This window comes from Mycteria americana, chromosome 2 (genome assembly GCF_035582795.1).
Source record: "Mycteria americana isolate JAX WOST 10 ecotype Jacksonville Zoo and Gardens chromosome 2, USCA_MyAme_1.0, whole genome shotgun sequence".
In the NCBI taxonomy this organism is placed as follows: Eukaryota; Metazoa; Chordata; class Aves; order Ciconiiformes; family Ciconiidae; genus Mycteria; species Mycteria americana.
Window position 1 is genome coordinate 79548599 of NC_134366.1, and position 23201 is coordinate 79571799.

The 23201-nt window shown below is 47.9% G+C and overlaps 1 protein-coding gene across 1 annotated transcript in view; it reads right to left on the minus strand.

Annotated features, from left to right (window-relative positions):
* BMP6 (bone morphogenetic protein 6) overlaps positions 1 to 22625 on the minus strand; it is a 96050-nt gene extending 73425 nt beyond the window's left edge. The window contains exon 1 of the mRNA XM_075493872.1: positions 22024 to 22625. Within this exon, the coding sequence (XP_075349987.1) occupies positions 22024 to 22459 (436 nt within the window). The 5' untranslated portion in view covers positions 22460 to 22625. The remainder of the gene's footprint in view (positions 1 to 22023) is intronic.
* Between the last annotated feature and the right edge of the window lie 576 nt (positions 22626 to 23201).

Consider the following 23201-nt stretch of genomic DNA (forward strand, 5'->3'; position numbering starts at 1 on the left):
CTGTCCTCCACCCCTTTTGTTACGCCTATCATCCCGTCATGTCCTCTTAGCTGTCAAGGGCAGAGCTGCCTTCTCTGTTATGTATTGGTACAACGCCCAGCACAGACATCTCATTACGAACTCCAAGCCCCGCTATAAAAGCAATAGCAATTAAACCCACGAATAAATAGATAAATTTCTGAAGAGAATGTACAATTTACATAATGACACAAATTCACAAAAATGCTGGTTTTGTGTCAGTCAGCACTGCAAACGCCAACTCCCTCGAGAACCTCCATATTTTATAGGGCTTTTTATGGTGCACTGGGACAGAAGTGAGAAGATGACAGCCTAAAGCCAGCTCTTAATCAAATGCAGATTTACCTATGGAGCTTAGACCGATGATTAGCTAGTTACATCCGAAAACAGCTGGGGAACCAAAATGAGTCTTGGTGCTAACTAAACCTCAGCTCACCTGAATTTAAAGATAAAACCCTTGAAGAAAAGACTCTTCAGTTAGCCATCATTTTTTATTACCGGTATGTGGGACACTCCCTGCTACAAATTCCTGCTTCTCTGGGTGGAGACTGATCGCTTCTGAGCCATTTCTTCACTGAGTCTGAACCACCCACATCTACCAGGAAAATTTATTGTGATGAATAGACCTATTAATACCAGCTTCACCCCACCCTATACTGCTTCAGAGTATGGAAACTCAATGGATGTATCTGGTTTTGGTTAATACACCATGACTCTCAAGTTTTACAATGGGAAGGCGGAGGAAACACATTATGTATTTTACTGTAGTATTTTGGCACGTTCTCCATCAAACGGAAAATTCAACCTATCAGGGATCCAATTTGCAGTTCTTTGCTTACCAAACCTTACATCCTTCTTCGCCTTTTTTCACAAAATTTTTTTTCCAAGAGGAAGCCTTAGGTCCTCCCAAGCTCACGGCAGAAATAACGTGAAAGAGGATGAGGAGGGGACAACAGCACGCGAGGCTTCCTATGGGAAAATCTTTCAGGAGCAGTTTTGAATGCAGCACGGACTTGCTTTCACCTCACCCTTAAAAGCCTGGCCACAGCTAACACCTACTTCAGAAATTAAATGCTGATTTAAAAAGCAAGGTTATTGCAACCTGAGGAAAACCCTACACAGGTGTCACTCAGAGGAAGACACCCACACAAAGGCAATGGCTTATATTGCTGCGTGCTATCCTGCAATTACACATCTCAAATTGTGGAGCAAAGAAAATAAAAATAAGAGGGACAGGACAACCACGGTAACAACGGAGCCAAGTCTGGGCAGTGGGAGAGGGGGAAGACACTGAACCGCTTTGGTTACAAGGCAAAGGGCAGACCCACTAAGAGGAGAGAAAGAAAATGCAATAGGCTTTCAAAGCATATACACCTCGTTTAAAGTCTGTCTCCTCAGGAAAACCAAAGAGTGAATTTCCTCCTCCATGGGTCAGCTGAGGCTGCTACAAGACAAGAGTCTTTCACCACTGCTGGCACTTCACCAACACTGCTTTTGGACAGGGATGCCCAAAGTGCAGGACCTTGGGTGGGCTCTGTATGGAAATCCTCTCAAAGTTACTTGTCTGTCTCCAAGCTGCTCAAAAATCTTATTTTTCTATGTTTGCCTGGCACTGCAGGCGATGCTTGAAGGCCACCTCCTCAGGGCACAGGGGCTTCTTGGCAATGTGTTCCAGAACAGCTTCATTTTCATCATTACTAGCATAACCAGGTCCCACCTCTCCTTCCCAGCAAAGCAACTTCCTAATTGCTTCGGCAACTCTCGCTCCTCCAGGTTAAGAAGCAGTGAACATCAAACGCGGGGAAGGGCAGGAGGAGCGAGCAATGCTCCATCCTACGTTTCAGAGCCACAGAGACCCCAGTGGGAGGAGAAGCAGCATTGCAATGACTCCACTTTCTCTAGCTCATCTGATAGTGCCATTAGTACACCTGGCTCCCAGCCACCAAAGTGAGAAAAAGAGCAACTGGATGCTCGCGAGGAATGATCGAATAAAACTTTAACGTCTGCGCAAATAGAACAAAACATCTGGTGGGACGACTGCGGTCCAGCCACACGTACCGACAGCACCAGCAAGAGCTCCGGCGCTGCTCAGCGCCGCTGCAGCGGGGAGAAGCCTTGAGATCAGGCTGGTTCCACTGCAGACCCTGTAAACAGTTTTGGGCCGCTTCTTGGCAGAGCTCTTCAATGTGTTTTAGACCGCCGGCACTTGCCGGAGGGAACTATTGGGAGGCCCATAAAAATGAAGTTTCCTCTCCTAGTGTCAACTGATGAAGCAGTCTTCGCTTCCTGACCTCAGTCATTGTATAGTGCTACCGCCTGCTGTTACAGAAAGTTGCTGTGTGACAGTAAGCAAGCTGACACCTAATTGTTAAATTCAACCAAGTGTTTTAATTAAGGGAAGAGTGTCTTCAAAATAAACTCTTAGGAGGCTTTGGCCCACGTTCAGGAAAGCACTTAAGTACAAGCCTTAGACTGTCCCTATTCAGGAAAGCACATGCTTAAGTGCTTTCCTGAATGCAGATATATTCCTGTCCTGGGGCCTTAAAAGTGCACTAAATGATAAAATTTATTGCAATTTGACTTCACTGTTTTCTTGAAATATTTATTTAGCTGCTTCTTTATTAAGAGTAGAGTCACTGAAATTTTGTGTCTATTTAACAACCCTCGCTGCTCACTGATTGCATTCTGTGAGACAAACAATCTGTTACTGCTGTTTCAGTTAAAGTCTAGTTTTTTCCCCCATTCTCATGAAACTCTCTCATTTTCTTGAAAAATATCCCAATTAAACCAGTTACCCTGATACAGGGTACCCCCTGGCTGCACACCACTTGAAATAATTTTGCATGGAGTTGGAGATCTTTTGAGTTCATTCTTAGCCATACATAATAAGGATATAATGTCAAACTTTATCTAAACCGAAACTCGCATCTGGGGCATTCACTGAACAGCGACGTTCAGCCAGTGCTTCTCCACATATTAATGCACACATTATTAATCCAGTACAGACATCACAAGTCAGACCAAAAAGCCAAATTTCAACAAAGGCAGATCCTTCCCCCACAGCCAATACACAGTACCTGTGTTTTACATCTCCCACAAGCTACCTCCAACACCTTCTCGCTGTAATTTTTACATTTTCCTAAGAGAAAGCTGACGGTGTTGAGCAGGAGGGGAAGAGAACGTGAGCACAGCACACGCATCCACGTGAAAAACTGGGAGAGGAGTTGGGGTGTGCCTTGTCCTATTTAACCACTGCTCCTGCAGCTCCCGAAATGGGAACCCGAAACTTGGGAAATGAGGCCAGAGGTGTCAAATTTGTCAGCACCACCAGAGCGCAATGAAGTGGGATGCGATCACCGTTTTTCCCATGTTCGTTTGGCCCATAGTTATACTGTATTACTCCCGCATTTCATGACTCACATCGGCGGCCTGAGCCTTTTTTTCCATCGTCCTGTGAAGCATCAGAGACTGACCCCAGCTAGAGAAAGAGTCTCAGTGCCTCTCGTGGGGCAAGAGCCTGCAGGGACCCAATTACTGAGTCACTGACAATCTCTCACATGCAAAGATGACACCTGCAAAGGCTAAGACCAGCAAGGAAACTTTCCTCAAATCAAAGCAGCAGGGAGAGTTCGCGTGTTAGGTGTTTTCTCTTCCCTCTGTAACTCCGAGGACAGTCCACGTCCCACCTGGGAACATCACCTAGCAGCTGCTGCACTGCTGTGAGGACCCATGCCATCAGTGACACCGCCGATCTCTCCTGCTCCCCGGCACATCTCCCCTGGCAGCTTACAGCTGTAGACACCGGTCTTTTACTTCTTTGCTCTCAATTTTTTCCAGGGCAGCTGGCAGGAGTCCTATGACCTGTGAGACATGGGGGAAAACTGGGCAGGGTTTCTGTGGAGTTTGCTGGACAAAAAGCCTACAACTTCGTTGCCTGCGATGGCCCTGAGGGTCCTCGCTAGTCCCAACGTCAATTTACCTTTCTTGCTCAGATTTGGGCTTTTTGTGTGCACCACAACTGCTAATGACAGTACCAACTGTTATACCTTAGCTTACTACCTCTGCACTCCAAGCACACACAGAAATGCCAAAGCAATGGAAAAACAGGACATTTAAGCGCATTCACATAATCTGCACAATACCCCAAAAAAGTTTTCAAAGGCTGGAAAAAAATCTGCAGCATGAATTGTCCTCTGGCTACATAGAGAAGCAGGTGAAAATATAGGTGTCCCAACTGTGACCAGCAGGTACATTATTAAGGGAACACCACACGATGACAGGCGCTTAATTTGTTCAGGTGGCAAGGTTAACAAAATAAGCTCAGGGAACGAATGTGGCACAAGCAGAATTACTTAAAAATGAAGAAAAAGATGGTCAAGATGAATCACATGTCTCAGTCAAGTAAAGGAAAGTCTGCTTGCTTTAAACTCGATTGTAATTGGTTTCCCCTCACCTTCCAAAAATGTATTTAAAAAGAAAAACAGTGTTTATGGCACAAGCCAAACCACAACCATTTTATTAATCTGTTGGTTCAGTTTTTCCTTAAGGCTTGCGTTTAAAGACAACCCAGAGCAGCCTACTCTCAGCAGCCTTTTAACACACACTGCGTTTAACGAGAAAGAATAAAGAACATTACGATCTGGCCTCCTAGAAGAGGACATCGCAAGGAAAGCAGAACAGCATCATTTCCTCAGACTTCCCTCCCGGGCACCGCCGGGCAGAGCCGGCTCACCCCTCACTCCAGCAGCCGCCCGGGGAGCTCGACAGGATGCCACCCAGGGATGCTCATGGGATCTCATGGACAAAAAGGCTTTCAGGACAGAGAGCGTTCCTGTCTTCTCAGCTCTGTTGGTTGGTCTAATAAAGACGGCAAACCTCTTGCCCCTGCAAGCCTTGCCTCTTCCACGCAGCTCTGCTCTCACAGCAACGAGGCGCCGTGACTACTGTTTACACGGGTCTGAATCATGCAAACTAGGAAAGATGGAATAAGAGGTAAAATAATCAAAAGCTGCATCAGCAAGAGCTGTGGTTTCATCCAGCTGAAAACATTATTTTTAGAAAACTGGAATCTCTTAGGCGTCATCCTTCAAATTCACTTGCCTGCACGGGCGAGAGCCAGGACCTGCACACGTACCCCTCTCTCTGGTCCAGTTCAGTCCTCCTGCCCCAGTGACTCTTCTCTCCTCCATGCCCATGAAGTCGGGCGTGCGTAGCCAGCCCAAGTGATCAGCTGGACGTGACCCACCCATGACCAACTACAGCATTTGCTCCGACACTGGTGGGGTCTTCCAAATTTTGCCTGTGATTGTATCTGACATTTTAAGGGGGGGGGGTTCAGGGTTTTTTTTCAGGGGTTTTCCCCAGTTGTGCTTCACGTTAACTTCAAATAAACAAGGCAGCTTTCACAGTCCATCTGCCTCAAAAATCACTCTGGTATTTTTTATCTCCTGGAGTACAGCTTGGGTTTATTCAACCAGAAAGAGAAGTGCCACACATAGCAACACCCTTCGTGCCACATATAGCAACAGGCAAATACTCTGCAACCCAGCCAAAGATGGTTTGAATTGCAGGATAACTAACTTAAAACCTTGAACTGAAATCTGGGTTGGCAGATCGCATGCGATCCTGCTGAGGATTCCCCTCTTCCTCTACCTTGCTTCTTTGCATCCCAGTTAGCCTGAACGCACCCGCGTGCTCGAGGGAGCCCTGCCTGAAGCAGAGGACAAGGCAAAGCCAATGGACAACTCTGCTACGGCAGCTCTGACACTCAGCACGTGGCAGGTAGCGATAAGACAGCGATAAGGTGAATCCCACCAGGAGACACTGGCAGACCACTAGCAACATTTTTTTGGATTCAGGAACAAGCTCTGGTCTGCATGAATTTCTGAAGTGACTCTTCCCTCCTTATCTTTGGGAAGGGATACGGACCTCAGGGAACTTCCCGCAGGCAGGAGGGTGGTGGGACAAGAAAACACACGACATGGAGACAAGCCATGAATCCCAGGAAGGAGAGCAAGCATCTCCTTCCAGGCCATTACAACCTGGGCTTGGCAGGCAATCCCTAACCTTGGGTTTGGTTTTGTTTGTACTTGCTAAGCGCAGGTTTTGCTGTCCTTACTCCTCAAACAGCATCAGTGAAATCTACGGGACTCTATGCAGACTACAGCCTTTTCTCTAGGTAGCTGCTGCCTCTGGCACGAGGCTGTAATTTCAGCAGGAGAAACACATCAGAAAGCCACTGTTTGATATCAAAGCCTTCAAGGTTTCTTAACAGTCCTTCATATTCTTCCGTAGCTTTGTAGAATTTTAGAGAAGTTTGCTAATTTAAAAATAATGTGCTTGTTTAATCATGGTATACCTCTCTCCCTTTTTAATTGCTGAGAGGATCTGTAGAACAAATCCAAGTTTTCTTCCATCTCAAACTGGTACAGTCCAAGGCCAAGAATACATATGTTGCTGCTGGAAAATAAAGTGCCCTTGATTCCTAACTTTATTTTGGACAGTCCACTCTAAGTTATTAAAAGCCAAATTCAGTAGTGAGAAAATATATATAGCTTCAGCTGTTTTGTGTGGGTTTAAAGTAGTATTTGCTTTATGAGTAAGAGATTCAATAATGCATATATTTACAGAAAAATAGTTTTGACATTTAAGTTAACTTCTTGCCAAGCTGGTGCAAAAATGGAAATGTAAAAAGCATAAGCACAGAAATAAGCCCCTATGCTGTAAGTCTGCTATTTACAGGTAATTTTTTTTTTCTTGGCAATAAGACCTGAACAGTATGTTTTATAGCACTAGACCTAGCCACTCTGAGTCAATTTAGTGTTTATGGAAAGTGCCAGACTGACAGTTGGAGAATTAAACTCTCCATGCCAGCATATAGTTGAGTAGGGGTAGCGGCAAGGAGAGTTTTGAGAACCGGGGCCGCTGATGGGCCCTGATCACGTTCTGCAGACATGACAAAATTCATGATAGCACAGTCCAGTACACAGCAATGCGGATGCCCAATTATTTCAAAAGCCCCAAGAGGCTTCTGAAGATGGTGGCATCACCACGTGCCACAGGAGAGCGTGGAGCGCCCCAAATGGCTATGAAATGTCCAAAACTTTCAAACCGGAGCTGTTCAAAAGAAAAAGTCTATCACGCAGAAGATTTTAATATTACAAAGCAGATGTAGATTTCCAGAAGGATATAACCTGCCACTCTTGGGGCTTCTAGGAAGCTTGTCAAAGCCTCTGGGACAGGATGAGCGGTGGAGAGCCAGGAGCTCATGGAGACCTGCCTTGCAAACTGCAGAGCCCAAAGCAAACTGCAGAGGAGCCAGAACTTCTGTCTCAGCAATGTACGTACCAGTGTGTTGCACTGGAGGATTCCCTAACAACAACTCCTCCAACGATGAATCATACTTGGTGATGTATATTCCATGTCATCCACTCTCCACTACTTTCCACCTGAACTATCTAGCTCCTTTAGCCTTCTCTTTTCTCAAAGCCAAGGAGCAAAAAGAAATCTCCTCAATGCTCAGTTAGGATAGGTGATGCACAATACGACATCAAGCGCGTTACTTAATTGCATTATAGCAGCCCTACTCTGCTAGATCTAGGGATGACCATGCAGCAGTCACTGAATAATTGATGCGATGGACAGAGGAGGTTGGAAACTGTCCTTCCTACTACAGTAACCCAGACCGTTCTTTACTTCTTTTTTTCCCCAGAGCAATTAGTCAGCTCGGGGATGTCAAAATATATAACTGGGCCACAAGACAAATTACAGTGTAAGTGCTGCTGCTTTGCCAATGACCTAGCAGGCTTGGCCCCGAGGTTTCTAATGTTTGCAGCCTCATATCCCATGTTAAGTATTGCAGTACTGCTAAAGACATTTTAATAAAGATAAAATGACAGGCAAACCTACCTGCACGGATCCTTCATATATATAAACAAATAACAACAAAGCCCAGATGACCAAACCGATGACATAACGGTATGAAAAAGAGAAACATGAAATATGTGCATATACATTCATTAAGCCTTTGGTTACTGATTCAGACCCTTTTGCAAAAGTTCATGGCAACTGGCTCATCAATACTTAATACTCTGACTGTCTCAGCTGAATGGTCTGGCAATTAAAAAGCCATCTTTACATTCCAGTTACCCCACAGCATCATAAATAGATGAAAATATATAAACAGAAACAATTAATCAGAGCTGAGGATAGTCTTGATCCTTACTGCAGCCTCATATGTTACATATTTTTTCTGCTGTGATCTCACTAGCAATGCATCACTGTTTTTAACCACTCTGAGCACTGATTCTACACTCGGCAGCTGTGTTTGTTTACAGGGCTAGAAATTAGCACAGGACAAATGGACGTCATCCAACTGAAATTTTTTTTGGCATTTTCCACTACACTTCACAATATATTGGTCCTCATAGTCCAATTATGTATTTGCCACTGACGCTGGCCAAGGAGAGTGCATAAGCAAAGATGATGCTCGCTAATACTGCATGGGGATGGTTTTTATTGCTCCAAACGTGGGCTCCCTAATTACTAAGCACGGTTCAGACGCTTGTAGCCAGGAAAGTCCACTACCGTATTGTCCATACATTTTTCACTAGGAACATAAAGAATGTCATCATAATCCATCCTGCGCTTTGCACTCTGCCAGTTCAGTAAGAGCGATGAAATGCAATGATATTTTATACTTAAAGGGACCTGCCAGTGCCCTTCACACTTGTAACCAAGCTCTCAAAGCCAATTCCAAAAGACTGTAAACCAAATTCAGACAAGTCAGCCCTAAAATCGTTTTCCATGTCAATATCAATATGCTTTGTCACAGACAGTTATTTTAAAAACAGAAGAGCAGCCCTATGCCCCTATGTACTTTGCATCTCCTTGACCGTTTCCTTAGCACAGAGCTGGGGAGTGCTTTGTTTTTCCCCTACCCCCTTTCAGAATAAACAATTAAAGAGGAGTTACTGATTTCACCGGGACATGGCAGCAAACACTCCTGCCTTAGTTCTCACACACCTGAAGGTAAATATAATTTTAAAAGTTTGCCCTAATTATTCACAATATTTTTGTAAAGTGACCCCTATTTGTGCTAGAACTCACACAACAGATAAAGACAGCATGCATTAAGTTGTCATTTAGAGACTGTTTATGTCTTCCACGCTGCTAAAAGTACTCCGGTTCCACCTTATAAACCATATAATACAGAAACTACCAGCCAGCCTCCTGGGCAGCTACCGGATCCCAGTATTCAAACAATTTCTCCATGCAAATATCCACAACTGTCTGTTAATTCACCAGTGAACCCTGATCAGGCACCTCTCTGGACAGGACAAGGTTAAAAGCACTGTGCCACTTCTTGAAATACATGTTTTCCTGGGGACCAAAAAAGCCCATTTCCAGGAACATTTGCAGGGCGCTGCGTTTCTGAGGGACTGCTTCTCACTATTTTTAACTTTGTTTCATGCAACAAAGTCCATATTTCTCTGATAATTTCAAATAATAGCAACGATGACGTTCTGACATCACAAGACGCATGAAGAACCCTGTCAAAGTAATGTATTGCACTTTGCCGTGTAATTATGTTATGTTGGAGCAGAGTGTTGGAAAACTTAGTATAATCATTAGCTGAGCACTGAATGTTTTGATTGTCAGACAGGTTGTATATGATGCAAATATATGACTCAGAAATGATTTCACATAAACATTTTGGTAACAGTAATCTGACTCATAACCTCCAACATAGAAAATAACAAGCTGCACAAAACATCTGCATGCTCCCAGCAACCCCAGCTTGTAGCAGCCTTCACGAGTCTCGCAGCACAGAGAAACCAGAAGGTGCCCTCCCCGAAGACCCGAAGCCGAGAGGTGCTGAAATCTACCTTCCCAAAAAGACTCAAATCAGGAGTAAAAGGCCATCGTTCCCACCAGGGATCCCTGCCGGAGAGCTATGATAGTTTACGCCGTCCGATAGTCTGCCCGGTGGGCATTGCTTGGTTTAGGTCCACATTTAGCAGGGATAAAACGGGAGGAAAGGTTTGTTGTTATTCCACCCCGAAGCTTTGCCATGTCAAGTATGACACAATGCACAATTCATCTTCTATTTATTTTCTCATTCATTAGGAGATGGACAGCTTCTTTCACAGCCCCTTTCTGAAGACAAATGTGCAGTCTTGAGTGACAAGGAGGATTTACCGTCTGTTATTTCAGAGGAGGTTTGCCATGTTTATTCTGGAAAGTGCCATGAATTAATGAACTATCTCTTCAAGCCTCAGTGAGTCCAAGCTGCCAGCTCTGTGGCTGCCAGAAGCAACAGACTGTTTTGGGACCCCATAAAATTTTTTTTACTGAGACTAGTGATAGCAAAAGTATCAGGCAGACCCAATCCCAATAGCTCCTGAAACATAAAGGAGTCATTATACTGACTCCAGCCGTTACACTGTATTTTTATTCAGAGTTTCTCAACAAACCTATCAGTTAACTTAACTCAGAAGAACATCTGCTGTTAGCTTCCCTGCAGCACGGACACCACCAAAAGACATTACCACCCTGCAGCATGGACATTACCATTACCATGGAGGTTACCAAAAGTCAACCAACCCTTTACTAGGCTCTCCAAAAGTTTCAAGTGAAAAACATGCTAGCCTGTGACCGCTTTCATTTTTCCTATTCAGCTCCTCATGGATGCCAGCTTATGCCCATGTACGAGAGCTGCACTTCAACACATGCATAAAACCAGAACCTGCCCACCCGCTCATGCTACCACCCACTGCACCCAGGTGTCTCCTACACCGTTCGGTCAGAGACCCAAAAGGAAGAGCTGCTGTCTTGCAAAAGCCATCACTTATAGTAATAGCACATACAAATGGATGTCTGGTGAATATTCATGTTCAGGTAGCGCCCACGGAGATGGGAGGTGTTACCACTGTTGAACTGTCTACAAGCACATCTGAGGAGCCGTGTCCCTAACGGAGCGTGGTTGCAGAAGGCACAGATTGTGCAGCACCAATAGAGCCAGTTTCACAAGCGGGAAGGACTACAGCCTAAGTCAAGTGAGAGCTTGTGGTCTCCAGCTGACCGATGCTGCAACCTGAAGAAGGACGGGTTTCACCGAATAAGACCCTACCGTTCCACCGACTCCACAAGCCACCCGGGCACCTGCCAGGACATAACACAGCGTGCGGTTTCACGGTTAAATCGCAGGAGTGGAAGCAAGAATTTCAAGGACCTCAACACAGCCCCCATCCAGTCGTGCCCTCCGAGCCTCAGCTTAGCCATTTGGAAAATGAGTACAGTAGCAATTTACGTTCGTCAGAGCATGCTGTGAGACTTCAACACTTTGAGGTGTTTTGAGGTGCCGGATAAGAGACAGAGCACTATCCTTACGTTGTCTAGCAAGTAATGAGCATTACACGTCCTGCAGAATGGAATATTTTTGGACAGGATGGCTGCTACAATCATTAAAGTGTAAAAACTATCACACGCAAGAGACAAGACACAGACATCTCAAAGTGAAAATCTCTCTTGTAGTGTGTTAAACAAATGTATTTTGTCTCCAGCTATCTTCCATAGCATCGTAAGTTGGAACTTCCTTAAATATGAGAACTTTTTTTTACATCTCCCTTTTTTCTTCACTCCCTTCCCCCTCTGCCTTTTCTTCTTTGTGGGTTAAAAAAAAAAAAAAGAAATTGAAAGGGCAAGCCAAGAGATTCACAATCACCAAAGCCTGCAGAACATACAGTGATTTTGGCAGGACATGCATGTTTATCCTTTTCATATGCTGTTTAAATTATTTTTATAAACAAGTCATTATCTTGCATAGCCACTGCTTGGTCCCTTTCATGTCAAAGACCTTTGATGTTACAATAATTAAGCAAAAGGGTCTGCATGCTTGAAATGCGGTCTCAGGATGATGGTTTGTGGGCAAGAGAGACTGCTGCCTTTCTAAAATGACGGGTTTCTTCTCCAAGCTTCGTCATTTCAGTCGAGCACCTGGATTCTGTACTCACTGATCAAATCTTCGTGTAGATATTCAAATACCAATTTCATACCAGGCTTAAATTTTAGAACTATGCTCCTACTATTTTGCACCAAAATCATGCACAGCCTAGATGCGCACTGCAGTGAGAAAGGCAGATTTAATAACCAGGACCACTACCAAATTGATCCCATCAGTTCATCATAAAGTTGATACTTAAAAATAAGGGCACATCTTCTCTCACTTATATATATAACTGGGATTCAGGATTTTCTACTTCTTTTGATATTTTAAAAGCCTGGCTTTGTATGTCTCTGCTCAGCATCCCTTGCTGAACACTAGAGAGACGTGCGAGACAGTTTTGATCCCTAATGCTCCACAGGCCAGCAAGGACTGGGTGCACGACGGCACCTGCACGCAACCCCTCTGCAGAGCGGGACCCCGCGTCTGACCCTGATAAGGCAAGAAAGGTCAGGACCAGGCTCACAGAGAAGCCTCTCACTGCTTGCACGTAAATGTGTTGAGGAACTGGGCTTGGCATCACGATGAAGACATAGGTATATTAAGAGCTTGTAAGGCCTCTTCCCGCACCAAGAAGTGTGTTTGTCATGGCTGAGCTGGACCACACCACCAGTGTGGGCATAAGAAGAACCATGAATGGGAAACCCACGGTAAGCGACAGAGAAAACGCTTCCTCCCTTTTTCCTGTAGAGCACGTGGCTATCGAAGACTGCTGCTTCGACCTCTGCTCATCTGGATTCGGCCCCTCTGCAACACGAGGAATTAAAGCTCCGACCGCTTCTTTGTTCCCTGATACAGAGCCTTATTCCAGATACTTTTAATGCGGTTTGAAAAATACGGAAGTTAGGATGCAGTTAGTATTCATGTCCAAACAACTTTTATTACAGAGTTTACAAAGCCAGAGGCAGACAAGTCTTTTGTGTCTTGTCCGTGCTTGTTACCGTTCAACATTTTTTCCAACTCATTTGGACAATTTTATTCCTTGTAGGAGGACCGGGATTGATTGCTTACAGCTTTGCTCTCCCGGATTTCTCTCTCAAATGGTCTGGAAAGCCCAGGGACACAAGGACGCAAGAAGGCACCTCTGTTTCACATCAAAACTACAGACCCCTTCCTCCCTCCAACACCTCTTGGCTTACGGGTGCGACTGTCACAACCTACCCACAAGCTCTAATCTGTTCTCATTTTTTAAATGCTCCTTGTTGCCTGGTGTGCAGCTAAATGCCTGTGCTTCAATAGACATTATGTCACCCCTTAGCCCTTGTACAAACAGAGTGTCTAATACCTTGACCGTATGAGCCACGCGAACGCAATGCAGTAAATGACAAGATAAGAATACTGCATCTGCGCCTGCATACAGTAGTACACCTCACCACGACCACTTGTGTGCATGCTTTAAATACCGCATATTTTACAGCCTGCACTTGATAAAAGAAATTGTGGCTCTCCATTTGCCACCAGAAAGATTTTGGTTTGATGAAATACGTCTTATTTACAAGGGGGCTTCAAACAGCCGATTCATACATCTTTCATACTGCAAACAAGCATTAAAGTACATGGAATAACACATCTTTGGAATACTGTTTGAAAAACACTTTCTCATTTATTATCGGGAAATTTGACTTCTTCGGAACAAGTGTTAACACTGTCTTGATTAATTTGTAAAGCTATTCAAGCCATGAAGTACATCTGCACGCTGAGTATATTTCAAATACTGTGCTTCTGTTTTCATTTTCAAAATGTTTTTATTTATACACTAAAATTTGACCAATGAATATTCCAAGTTTATATGGAGCCAGCTGTTCTAAATTCTGGTTATACTGAGCGTTCGTGCAAAACATCAGGTGATATCATTGGATATTTTTAAGGGGAAAGTTCATAGGAAAGCAGTTATGTATTCTTGTGATTAACACCACATTGGATCAAAACAGTCATGTCTAGCTCTCTGAAAATACAGCTACTGTTTTACTTAGCAGAACACTTCGGCTCTGTCTACATTATCCTTTTTTGCCAAAAATTCCCACTGTTGCTACCACTGATTCAATTCTGTCATTGTGCTATGATGAACACTGCAACGTAAAATAAAAAGAGCTGCAGGCAGCGCTGTCAAAATCTTTATGCCCTTAACAAACAAAACAAAAAATATCTCCTGCCATCACCAAACAAAAAAAAACAACCCAAGACCAAACAAACAAAAAAACCCACCCCAAAAATCCACCCAACCCTACAAGGCTGTTTCTTAGCCTGGGAGCCTAAGTAACTGAAAGTTCAGGAAATACCAGCCCCAATCCATAGCAGGTTTTATGAATCAAAGTCTAGTACGATGTATTAAACACCCCTGCAGTCCCACAGGGGCTCAGTTTCTTTAATTAAGCTTTTTTCTCCTACAACAGCCCTGCAGCAGCTGCAGCCCCGTGCCCTTCCCAAAGCCACTGCCTCGGGAACCCGTCCCAGGTGCGAAGCATGGGGCCACAGGGCTGCCCGGGGAGCGGGCACCTCTTTGGGGTGCTGGCACCGGCCACCCCTGCTGCAAGCACTGCAGCCACGCAGGAGGCACCACTCCTCCTCTGCCAGCCACGACTGGAAAAAACGCGGAAAGAAACAACCCACTGACCAGTTCTCATGCACGGTGCCTCACCCTTGGCGTATCACAGTCGGAGTATCCCAGGCCCAAACACCCTCTCCACACTTAGAATCACAGATGGCTTGGGCTGGAAGGGACCTTCAAAGACCACCCAGTCCAACATCCCTGCCCTGGGCCAGGACACCTTTCACTCGATTAGGTTGCTCAAAGCACCATCCAGCCTGACTTTGAGCACTTCCAACGATCCACAGCTTCCCTGGGCAACCTGTTCCAGTGTCTTACCACCCTCAGCGTAAAAAAATGTCCTCCCTATATCCAATCTAAATCTACCCTCTTTCAGTTTAAAACCATTGCCCCATCAAACATGGAATGTAGGTGTGACCCAACACCACCCTCCAAGAATCAGGCACCCGGAGGAAGACTTTCTGGTTCTTCACCTCGGTCTCCCACGCTCTGGAGTCTGATGCCTGCTAAAACAAATGGGAATCTCCCAACCATGAGCCCTTTTTCCATTCAGGCGATACCGTTTGCTCTCCGTTTCACATTGCTATAGAAATGGTCAAACGGAAGTGCTCAATGATTAGTAGGTGGACTGTACTTAGCATTACCGTGCGTCTGCTGGGATACAGCTGGAACACACAATGGGACTGTTTATGTCCCAAGTAACTCATACCTTCCTCTAACCCCCCCACAAATTAGCAATGATGCAAGATGACTTAAAAAGAATCATGCCTCCGTGCCATGGAAAGTCTAAACACCACCTTCCTTCCTCCTAAATCACAAACACCACTTAGAAGTTTATATTTAAAACTATGAGAGAGAGCATCACTGCCACGATGTGCCGGGCTAGGCCCGGCGAGGACGCGCAGCTCCTCGGCAGAGGCGCAAGGCTGAAGCAAGAAGTCCCTGCCAGAGCTCAGCACAAGACGTATGTGACAGAGCTGCCCAAGGGATTTTCTGATGAAGCCATGTTCAGCTGGAAGAAAACTGCCAGAAGAAAACTTCTTTAATAAGAAACGGTTTGGTTTGAACTTTGTTTGAGGAGAAGAACTAGGAAGCGCTGCTTTTATATTTACAAAAAACAAACAAACAAACCCCACGCCTGGGTTTGTATTTCAAAACGCAACTTTCTAGTTATTTACACACATAAAAATTTAGCTCTCATCAATCAAGACTGTTTTGGCAATACTAACTTTTTCCAATTACAATCACTTCTTGTTGTTGTAAGTAAGACTTCCACGTCTTACCCAAATTTAAGACAGTGTAAATTTTCAAGCTCTGAAAAAGCTTTCACAAGACAGAGAACAGTCCTGCTAATGCCACGCGGTCTGGTTCCAGCAGCTTAGTCCAGATGACTCTTAGACCTGGATAAACTGCTAACACAAACGCGACCCTCCGCTCATTTCAACAGTGCATGTTTTGAACAGCAGCTTCTCCGGGAGCCACGCATCTTCCGGGGCTCCTGGCCAATGGCGGAAGGATGGCAGTAGTCCCTCGAATTCACAGCCCGGAGGAGCCGAGGACTTCTAAAAAGCAACATCAGGCAGAGAGCAATCGAAGGACCATGGCGGACCACTTCCCTTTTCTTTAATCGTGTCGTCAGTCAGCTGCGCGCTAGCAGGCGGCTCGCAAGCAACGGCTACTTCAAGGAGATGACATAAACGAGGACCCTGAGCTGCATCAGTTGAACAGCAAATGTAAGGCTGCTCTCCGACATTTGGGATCTGTCTTGGCATCGAAGCCCGGTATACAAGTTTTGGCAGAAGTCAGTAAACTCATTCCCGTCATCAGCTTCATGATTTCTAATACTGGCCTGCTCTGGACACACGTGGAGGACGCTGCTCGCATGCCGAGAGCGCGAGGCTTTACACAGCCAGCTGGCAGCACAGCCAGATCCGCAGCATCACACACTCCAGTTATTCCCTGCGAGTAGATGTCCTGACCTTTACAACATGTGGCCAAGAGTATAAACAGATGGGATGACAGTATGAATGGTACAGTCCCGTCAATACAATCATGCAACGTCCCTGATACATCTTGGTTGCCTAATTTCGTATCCCCTGACACCAAGCATGATACCAGGAAAAAGACAGGTTGGCTGATCAAATGCTTCAGATGAAAAAATTCACCTGCTTTAGAAATGCAGGTGGGGATGCTGGAGCACCGCGTGCTTCCCGTGAAAAGCCATGCGGAGCGAAGGCATATTGCTTGCGCCTAAGCGCTTGCCATGGATTTGTGCAAGACCATTCCTAGAAGGAAATCTGGTAGGTGACGGCTGCCAAAAAGATGAAAAGCCTGTTTGGAAGACATCACATCCATAAGTCGCTGCTTTATAGGCAAGGGGAGAGAGAGCATTTGCACAGCAAGCCCTACGCTGACCTCCGAGCCGCTGCCTCGCACTGAAAGGGAGCACCCTTGCCCCAGCAGATACTTGAAGTCTTGCAGGGAAGACAGGGGTTGCCTGGGTTTGGGGGATACAAGGATAAAAGAGGCTTTTCACCATGGTCCCAACTCAAATCACGCGGAAGAGCTCCAGGGCTGCCTGCAGGACTGCCTGGCAAACAGCTGGGTTCCCCCTCAGCCTTTTGCCTGAAGTCCTCCCAAGAGACCTGCCTGTCTTGTGACAAAGGGGAAAACCCTCTCTCCAAAAGTACAGAGATCCAGTGAATCCATGCTGTTAGTCTGCTACAGAAAGGCACGATACTGTGGATAACCAGGCACCACACCCCAAAAGCACACTTTTTACGGTCCTTATCCCTGGAGGGTTTGATGGGGTCAGACTTTTCCTGCACGGCTACCCAGCTGTCAACAGCCCCAGACTGGGGTCAGAGCAGAAACCCACAAAGACTGCCATTGGATTCCTTGGGTTTTTTTGTGGGAAGCACATGGCTTTTTTCCCTCAGTGTGGGCGCCAGGATAGAAAGACATTGGTGAGGACCAGATAAGCTTCTTCCCCATTTGACACAGGATTGCTCCACAGCACCTTTCATTATACATGGAATAATTCTGGCCGCCGTTAAAGTAGCAAAGTCTTTGAGAGTCTCGTTCCTGCTGCGACGCATGGCACACACTACTCTCTGAAGACATCAGCCGGTGAAACAGGGGCTGGAGAGCAGCTCCCCGTCACATCAGCACTGATGGGCCAGAGGAGACCTGTGAGACTTCAGACCTGCCACAGCCCCCAGCCCTAGCCTGCAGTTCGGTTTGAGCGGTCACCGCTCTCTCCTCCTCTCCCTGGACTGTGGGAGAAGGGGTTTGTTGTGAGGAACTCGATACGCCCCTTGCTAAAACAGCCTCGGCAGCAAAATACAGGGATGCTTGCCTGCGTCTGTCAGTCCAGCATCGCTGCCTCAAAGAAGGATCTCCGTATCAACCCCAGGTTGTTTTGCGAGGAGAAAGAGGAGATAACCCTACCTGGTGCCACGAGGAAGGTACATTAGTCAAATAGGAAATGTTAATAGATGTTATTTTCCCAACAGCACAGTGTCAAGACATGCCAGTGCTACATTTATACCAAGGATGCTCCCGAAGAGGAGCTGAACAGTTTCAGGAGGACACCCACTGGCCCTGGCACCACAACCCTGCTGTACAGCCATTCCCTTGGCACAGAAGTTCCATACCCTGCTTGGTCTGATAAATCCCAAACAGAGAGATCTAAAACCCAGGTGCTTCCATCTGCGTGAGACATCCAGACTTCCTATGTGGGAAATGGAAAGAAACAGGCACTTTTTGGGTGCCTCATCCTAGTGAAAATACCTGAAATAGACACTTTTAGGATCACCTTCCTAAAATAGGGACCAGGTTTACCAAGGGCAGATGATATTTTCTGTCAAATTATTTTTTGGTATCTAACCTGATAAATGGAATTTATTATCTAAATTATCCGAACTGGTTTATATCTTATGTGTGTTTTTACTTGTAATGGGAACAAACACTTATTTCTACTCCCTGATACTGCTCTCCAGGTGCTTTATAAAACAAAGTGCTAAGCATCTCCTAGAAACCCTGGCCACTCGAAGCTCCCCTATAGTCAGCCCCTCTGGGAATCATCACCCACACCTTGCAAGTCCATACTACAGCGCAGACATCACTAGGTAGGCAAGATTAAGTCCCAGACTCTACACTTTGAAGACTGATGTTTCTTGTCGCCCCTGTAAGACAGCAACTCCCTGTGCCTGGAGAACCTCCACGCTTCCGTGCACCCCCTTTTTCACTTTTTTTTTAAAAAAAAAAAAGAAACTGTCTTCCAGGACATCACCTTTGAGCCTGGGACAAGCCTGTGCTGCCTGAATAATCCAGGAGCTCACCAAAGTCCCTCAGCTTTGCAAGACCTCCACAAGGAGGACTTGTACCCTGAGCACATATGGAAACATAGCCTTCCCCAGACAGAAAACACATCTGCTGTATCCCCAGACCGGAGGAATATGTATGTTGGTCAGGAAGGGCTGGAGCACTGCACATTTAAAAATCAGCAGTGACTACAAGCTACTGACTCTTTTCAGGCTACAGGGCTGGAAAAATTAAATGCACTTTTAAAAGAATATCAACACCTGCAAACTTTCATGACAAAGCCGGGCTTCTCCACGCAGCTGACCTAGATGATGGCTTTGCAGCACAACAACATGCGTCATCAAATGTTTGCCTGGTTCTGCGCTGCAGCAGAAGCAGTATCGGCACCTGAAGGCAGGTCACAGCGACTTCACGCCCACGCAGCCGCACGCGTCTTCAAGGCAACCTGCACCAGGCATACCCATGCAATACCACACGCTCCTGATCCTGAGAGAACAGCAAAGGCCCCTAACATCTCTTTGGTAGCTGCCCCTTCAGTAATGGAAAGCCAAGTCTTTAAGGTTGAACACGGACAAAGCTCTTCAGAAGCCGATTGCAACCAAGCAGAAGTTATTATAGGTCTGATCACATGAGGAAAACCCCAAATAAAATAATTCTGGCAGTGCCTGCTTATAAGGAGATTCCAGCTGTGGGTTTTCAGGGTTGCTTGGCGTATGCTTCATTGGAATAGTCAGTGTCCTTGGGGTCGGGAAGTCTCTCCTTTCTGCTGCAATCCCACCACCTTTTGCTGCATTTTCTAGACTACATCTGATAAGCCCCTTCGATAGATCGCAGGCTGGCTTTCTCCCATCACACCTTTGTTTCTATATTGCAATATAACCTTAGGCTTCCTCTAGTTTTCTGGCACAAATTATTGTTTAGTGGAAACGTAAATGTCAATACACATGTGAAAGACCCCCCAAAAATCCCTGCTGTGTCAGAGAAGCTACAGAAAACAGCCAAACAGCTGTTTGGTCTCAGCCCGTCGATTTGCCAACCCTCTGGTAACAAACAATCACGTTAAATGACATTATGGTTTATGACTCGGAACTTGGAAGTCGATGAGAAATTTCTGCAGTTAGTTCGTACTTCCTGAGACTCATAACTAGCATTTCAATCGTGCTATTTTACTACATTACATGAGTAATTTTCCTTGATGTTACATAAGCGTCTAGATCCAAATTATCAGAACTGATTTGAATCATACGAGTGTTTTATTTTCAAAAGAAACACATATTTTCAGGTCTACTGTCTAATACTCCTCTCCTGGTGCTTTATAAAGCAGGGGGCTAAATACCTTCTAAAACACCACATGCTCACATTTCTCCCCAAAATCAGCTCCTCTGGGAACCGCCCAGCCCCTTGCAAGCACCTTGCTCCGCATCCTTTAAATAAAACACGCTATGGGGATTGCTTACAGACAGCTACAACCTACGCTGTGCTTCTTAAATTCACAGCTCCTAGTACAGGTCCTGAAAGTCCCCAAGGCAGCAGCTCTGTGTGCTGAAAGGACAGAGAGGTTTGTGGAGGCTGGGAGGGGAGAAGCGCAGCAAAAGAGAGCACAAAAGTAGCCGCCCTTCAGACTCGAAACCCGTACAGTATTCCCACGGCTCAGTGTCCAAGCTAGATGCAGACCACGCTGGCTTCATTGACGGACAGCTTCAGGATGTCTCAATCAAAAGCATGAGAGCTCTGAGATGGCAGCACCACCTAAACACGCTCGAGCTAATTTTGAACGAGGAGGCTGAGACGCTGACAGGTATACACGCAGTTCGCGGAGCCCACGGGGCTCTGCACTGCCGTACGTGCTGCATACCCCATACAGCGCAGCTGTGCCTGCGGGAGTTGCAGTCACCTCAATTTCAACGTAGACAAATCCTTCAAGAAACATTCGCAGTGCAAGGGGGGCACTTCTGACCCCCTGCGGGTCTTTCATCAGGTACAAAAATCACCCAGCCCTGGGGACTTGAGCTAAACTTGTTCTAAACACACACACCATGGTACAAAGCTGTTGAGCTCATCTACTAGTGCTGGGAGCTCAGACAAATTTCCCGCTGCAGTGACATATCACTGCTCTAGATGAGGAAACACACAACTATTCGCATTTTTTTTTTTTAAACAAGACAAGCTGTTCACAGGTGTCGTCGTTCTGGCGCACAGCTCTGGAAGCCCTAGTGAAAAGACACAGTTTTCAGCCGACTGGCTAAGACACTTGAGCTTCACAGGAATTCCCTAAAAAAAGGAACTGCAATTTGCCAACTGAAATATTTTCATTCTCCACATTAGGCTGAATCTAATTACACTGTTCCCTTATAATTGCAGTCTAGTATTCAGGGCTCCTTCAAGCAAAAAGCTTAATGGCTTTCCCACTGAAATGCCCACCTCGGAGCCCTTTGCATCAGCAACACGCTGACAGCATGATTTGTTTGAAGAGCAGGTTGACGTCTAACAGAACATAGTCCAAGATTTCCACATGACACAGATTTTTATCACATTCCCGGACTCAATCACCAGAATATCCTACGCGGAGTCACATATTCATCATCACACTAGCTCAAAACCCCTCAGAAGAAAAACAAACAAACAAAAAAAAAGGAGACGGGGACACCACGGAGTAGCATGGGACACACTTCGCTCCAGCCCCAAAGGCATCCGTGCCCTGCTGGACCTTGCACGGAGCGAATGCGACTTGTGCTCCGGCGTGGCCCCAGCTCTGCTGCCCAGGAACCAGAGCCGGCGGGGTTTAACCCCGGACGACGGGCTCCGACCGCCACCATCATACCGAGGACAAAAAGACCATTAAAAAAATAATAGCCCACCCTTTTCTCTTTCGTCCCCCTCGGGTTTTGCGTGCCGGGACACACTTCTTCCACCGTTTGCGAGAGGGACGGGAGGTTTTGCCCTTCGCCGAAGGGAGGTGCCCCGCTGGCCGACACCCGCGCAGCCCAAGGTGGCTCCCGGCCGGCAGACCCCGCGGACCGCCGCCCCCGGCCCCGCCGCGCTCCCCGGGGAGCAGCCGCCTCCCCTCCCGGGGAAGGGGCGCCGGCGGGCCGGACGGGTGGGCGGGCTGCGCGCCCCCGGCACTCACCCAGGTTGACGAAGCTCATGACCATGTCGGCGTCGTTGAGGAAGGCGCTGTCCTGCGAGCTGGGCAGCGGCGGCGGGGCGGGCGGCGGCGGGCGGCCGCTCCGCTCCGCGCCCGCGCTGCCCTCCGCGCCCTCGGCCAGGGCGTGGTAGAGGTCCAGCATGAAGCGCGGCGCCGCCGTCAGACGCCCCGGCGGCGGGGCCGGCGGCTCCCGCGGCAGCGGCCGGGGGCGGTGGGGCAGCCCCAGCACCGACAGGATCTCCCGCTGCATCTCCCGCTTCTCGTGCGACTTCAGCCGCCGGTAGAGGAAGCCCGAGGCGGCGGCGGCGGCGGCGGGTGGCGGCTCCCCGCCCTCCGCGGGCAGCGCGGGCTCCGCGGGGCGGCAGGCGCCGCTCAGCAGCGCCCAGCAGCAGCACAGCCAGGCCAGCCGCCGCGGCATGGCGCTCGGCCGGGCGGAGGCAGGCGAGGTCCCCGCTTCCCCCTCTCCCCGGGGGCTCCCCGCCGCCCTCCAGCCCTGCCCCCCCGCGGCGGCTACGGCCTGAGCCGGCGGGGGGCAGCCAGGCCAGAGGGGCTCAGCGCTCGCCCCCGCCGCCGCGCATGGCGGCCCGCGGGGCACCGCGGTGCAGGCCCCCCCCCGCCGCCGCCGCCGCCGCCGCCGCCGCCGCCGCCGCTCAGGTGCGGCGGGGCCGCCCCCCGTCCGGCCCGGCCCGGCCGCTCAGTTCGCCATGCCCCTGCCCGGGGGCGCCGCGCCGGGCCGCGGGGTCCGCGTACGGGGGGAGAAGGAGGAGGAGGAGGAGGAGGAGGAGGAAGAAGAGCAGCAAACTTTTCCCCCGGCCAGGGAGCGAGGGAGGGAGCGAGCGGCTCCTGCGGCTGCAGCCCCGGTCCCCGCGGGCTGGCCGGAGCGGGGCTGCTGGCGGCGAAGGCAAATCACCAGCGCGCCCGCCTCTCGGCGGGGCGGGCGGCCGCTCCTCCGGGGCGGGGAGCGGGCGAGGGCGCAGGTAGCGCGGCCCCGCGGGGGCGGGCGGGCCGGCGGGGGCGGGCAGCGGGGCAGGTTGAGGAGCGCCGGCCCCGTCGGTTGTCACCGGTTCGCCGCGCTGGAGCGGCGCTCCGCAAAACAGCGGCGCCGGCCGCCTCAGCCTCGCCTCTCTGCTGGCTTGTTTCCTTCCGAAGGAAGGACTTCG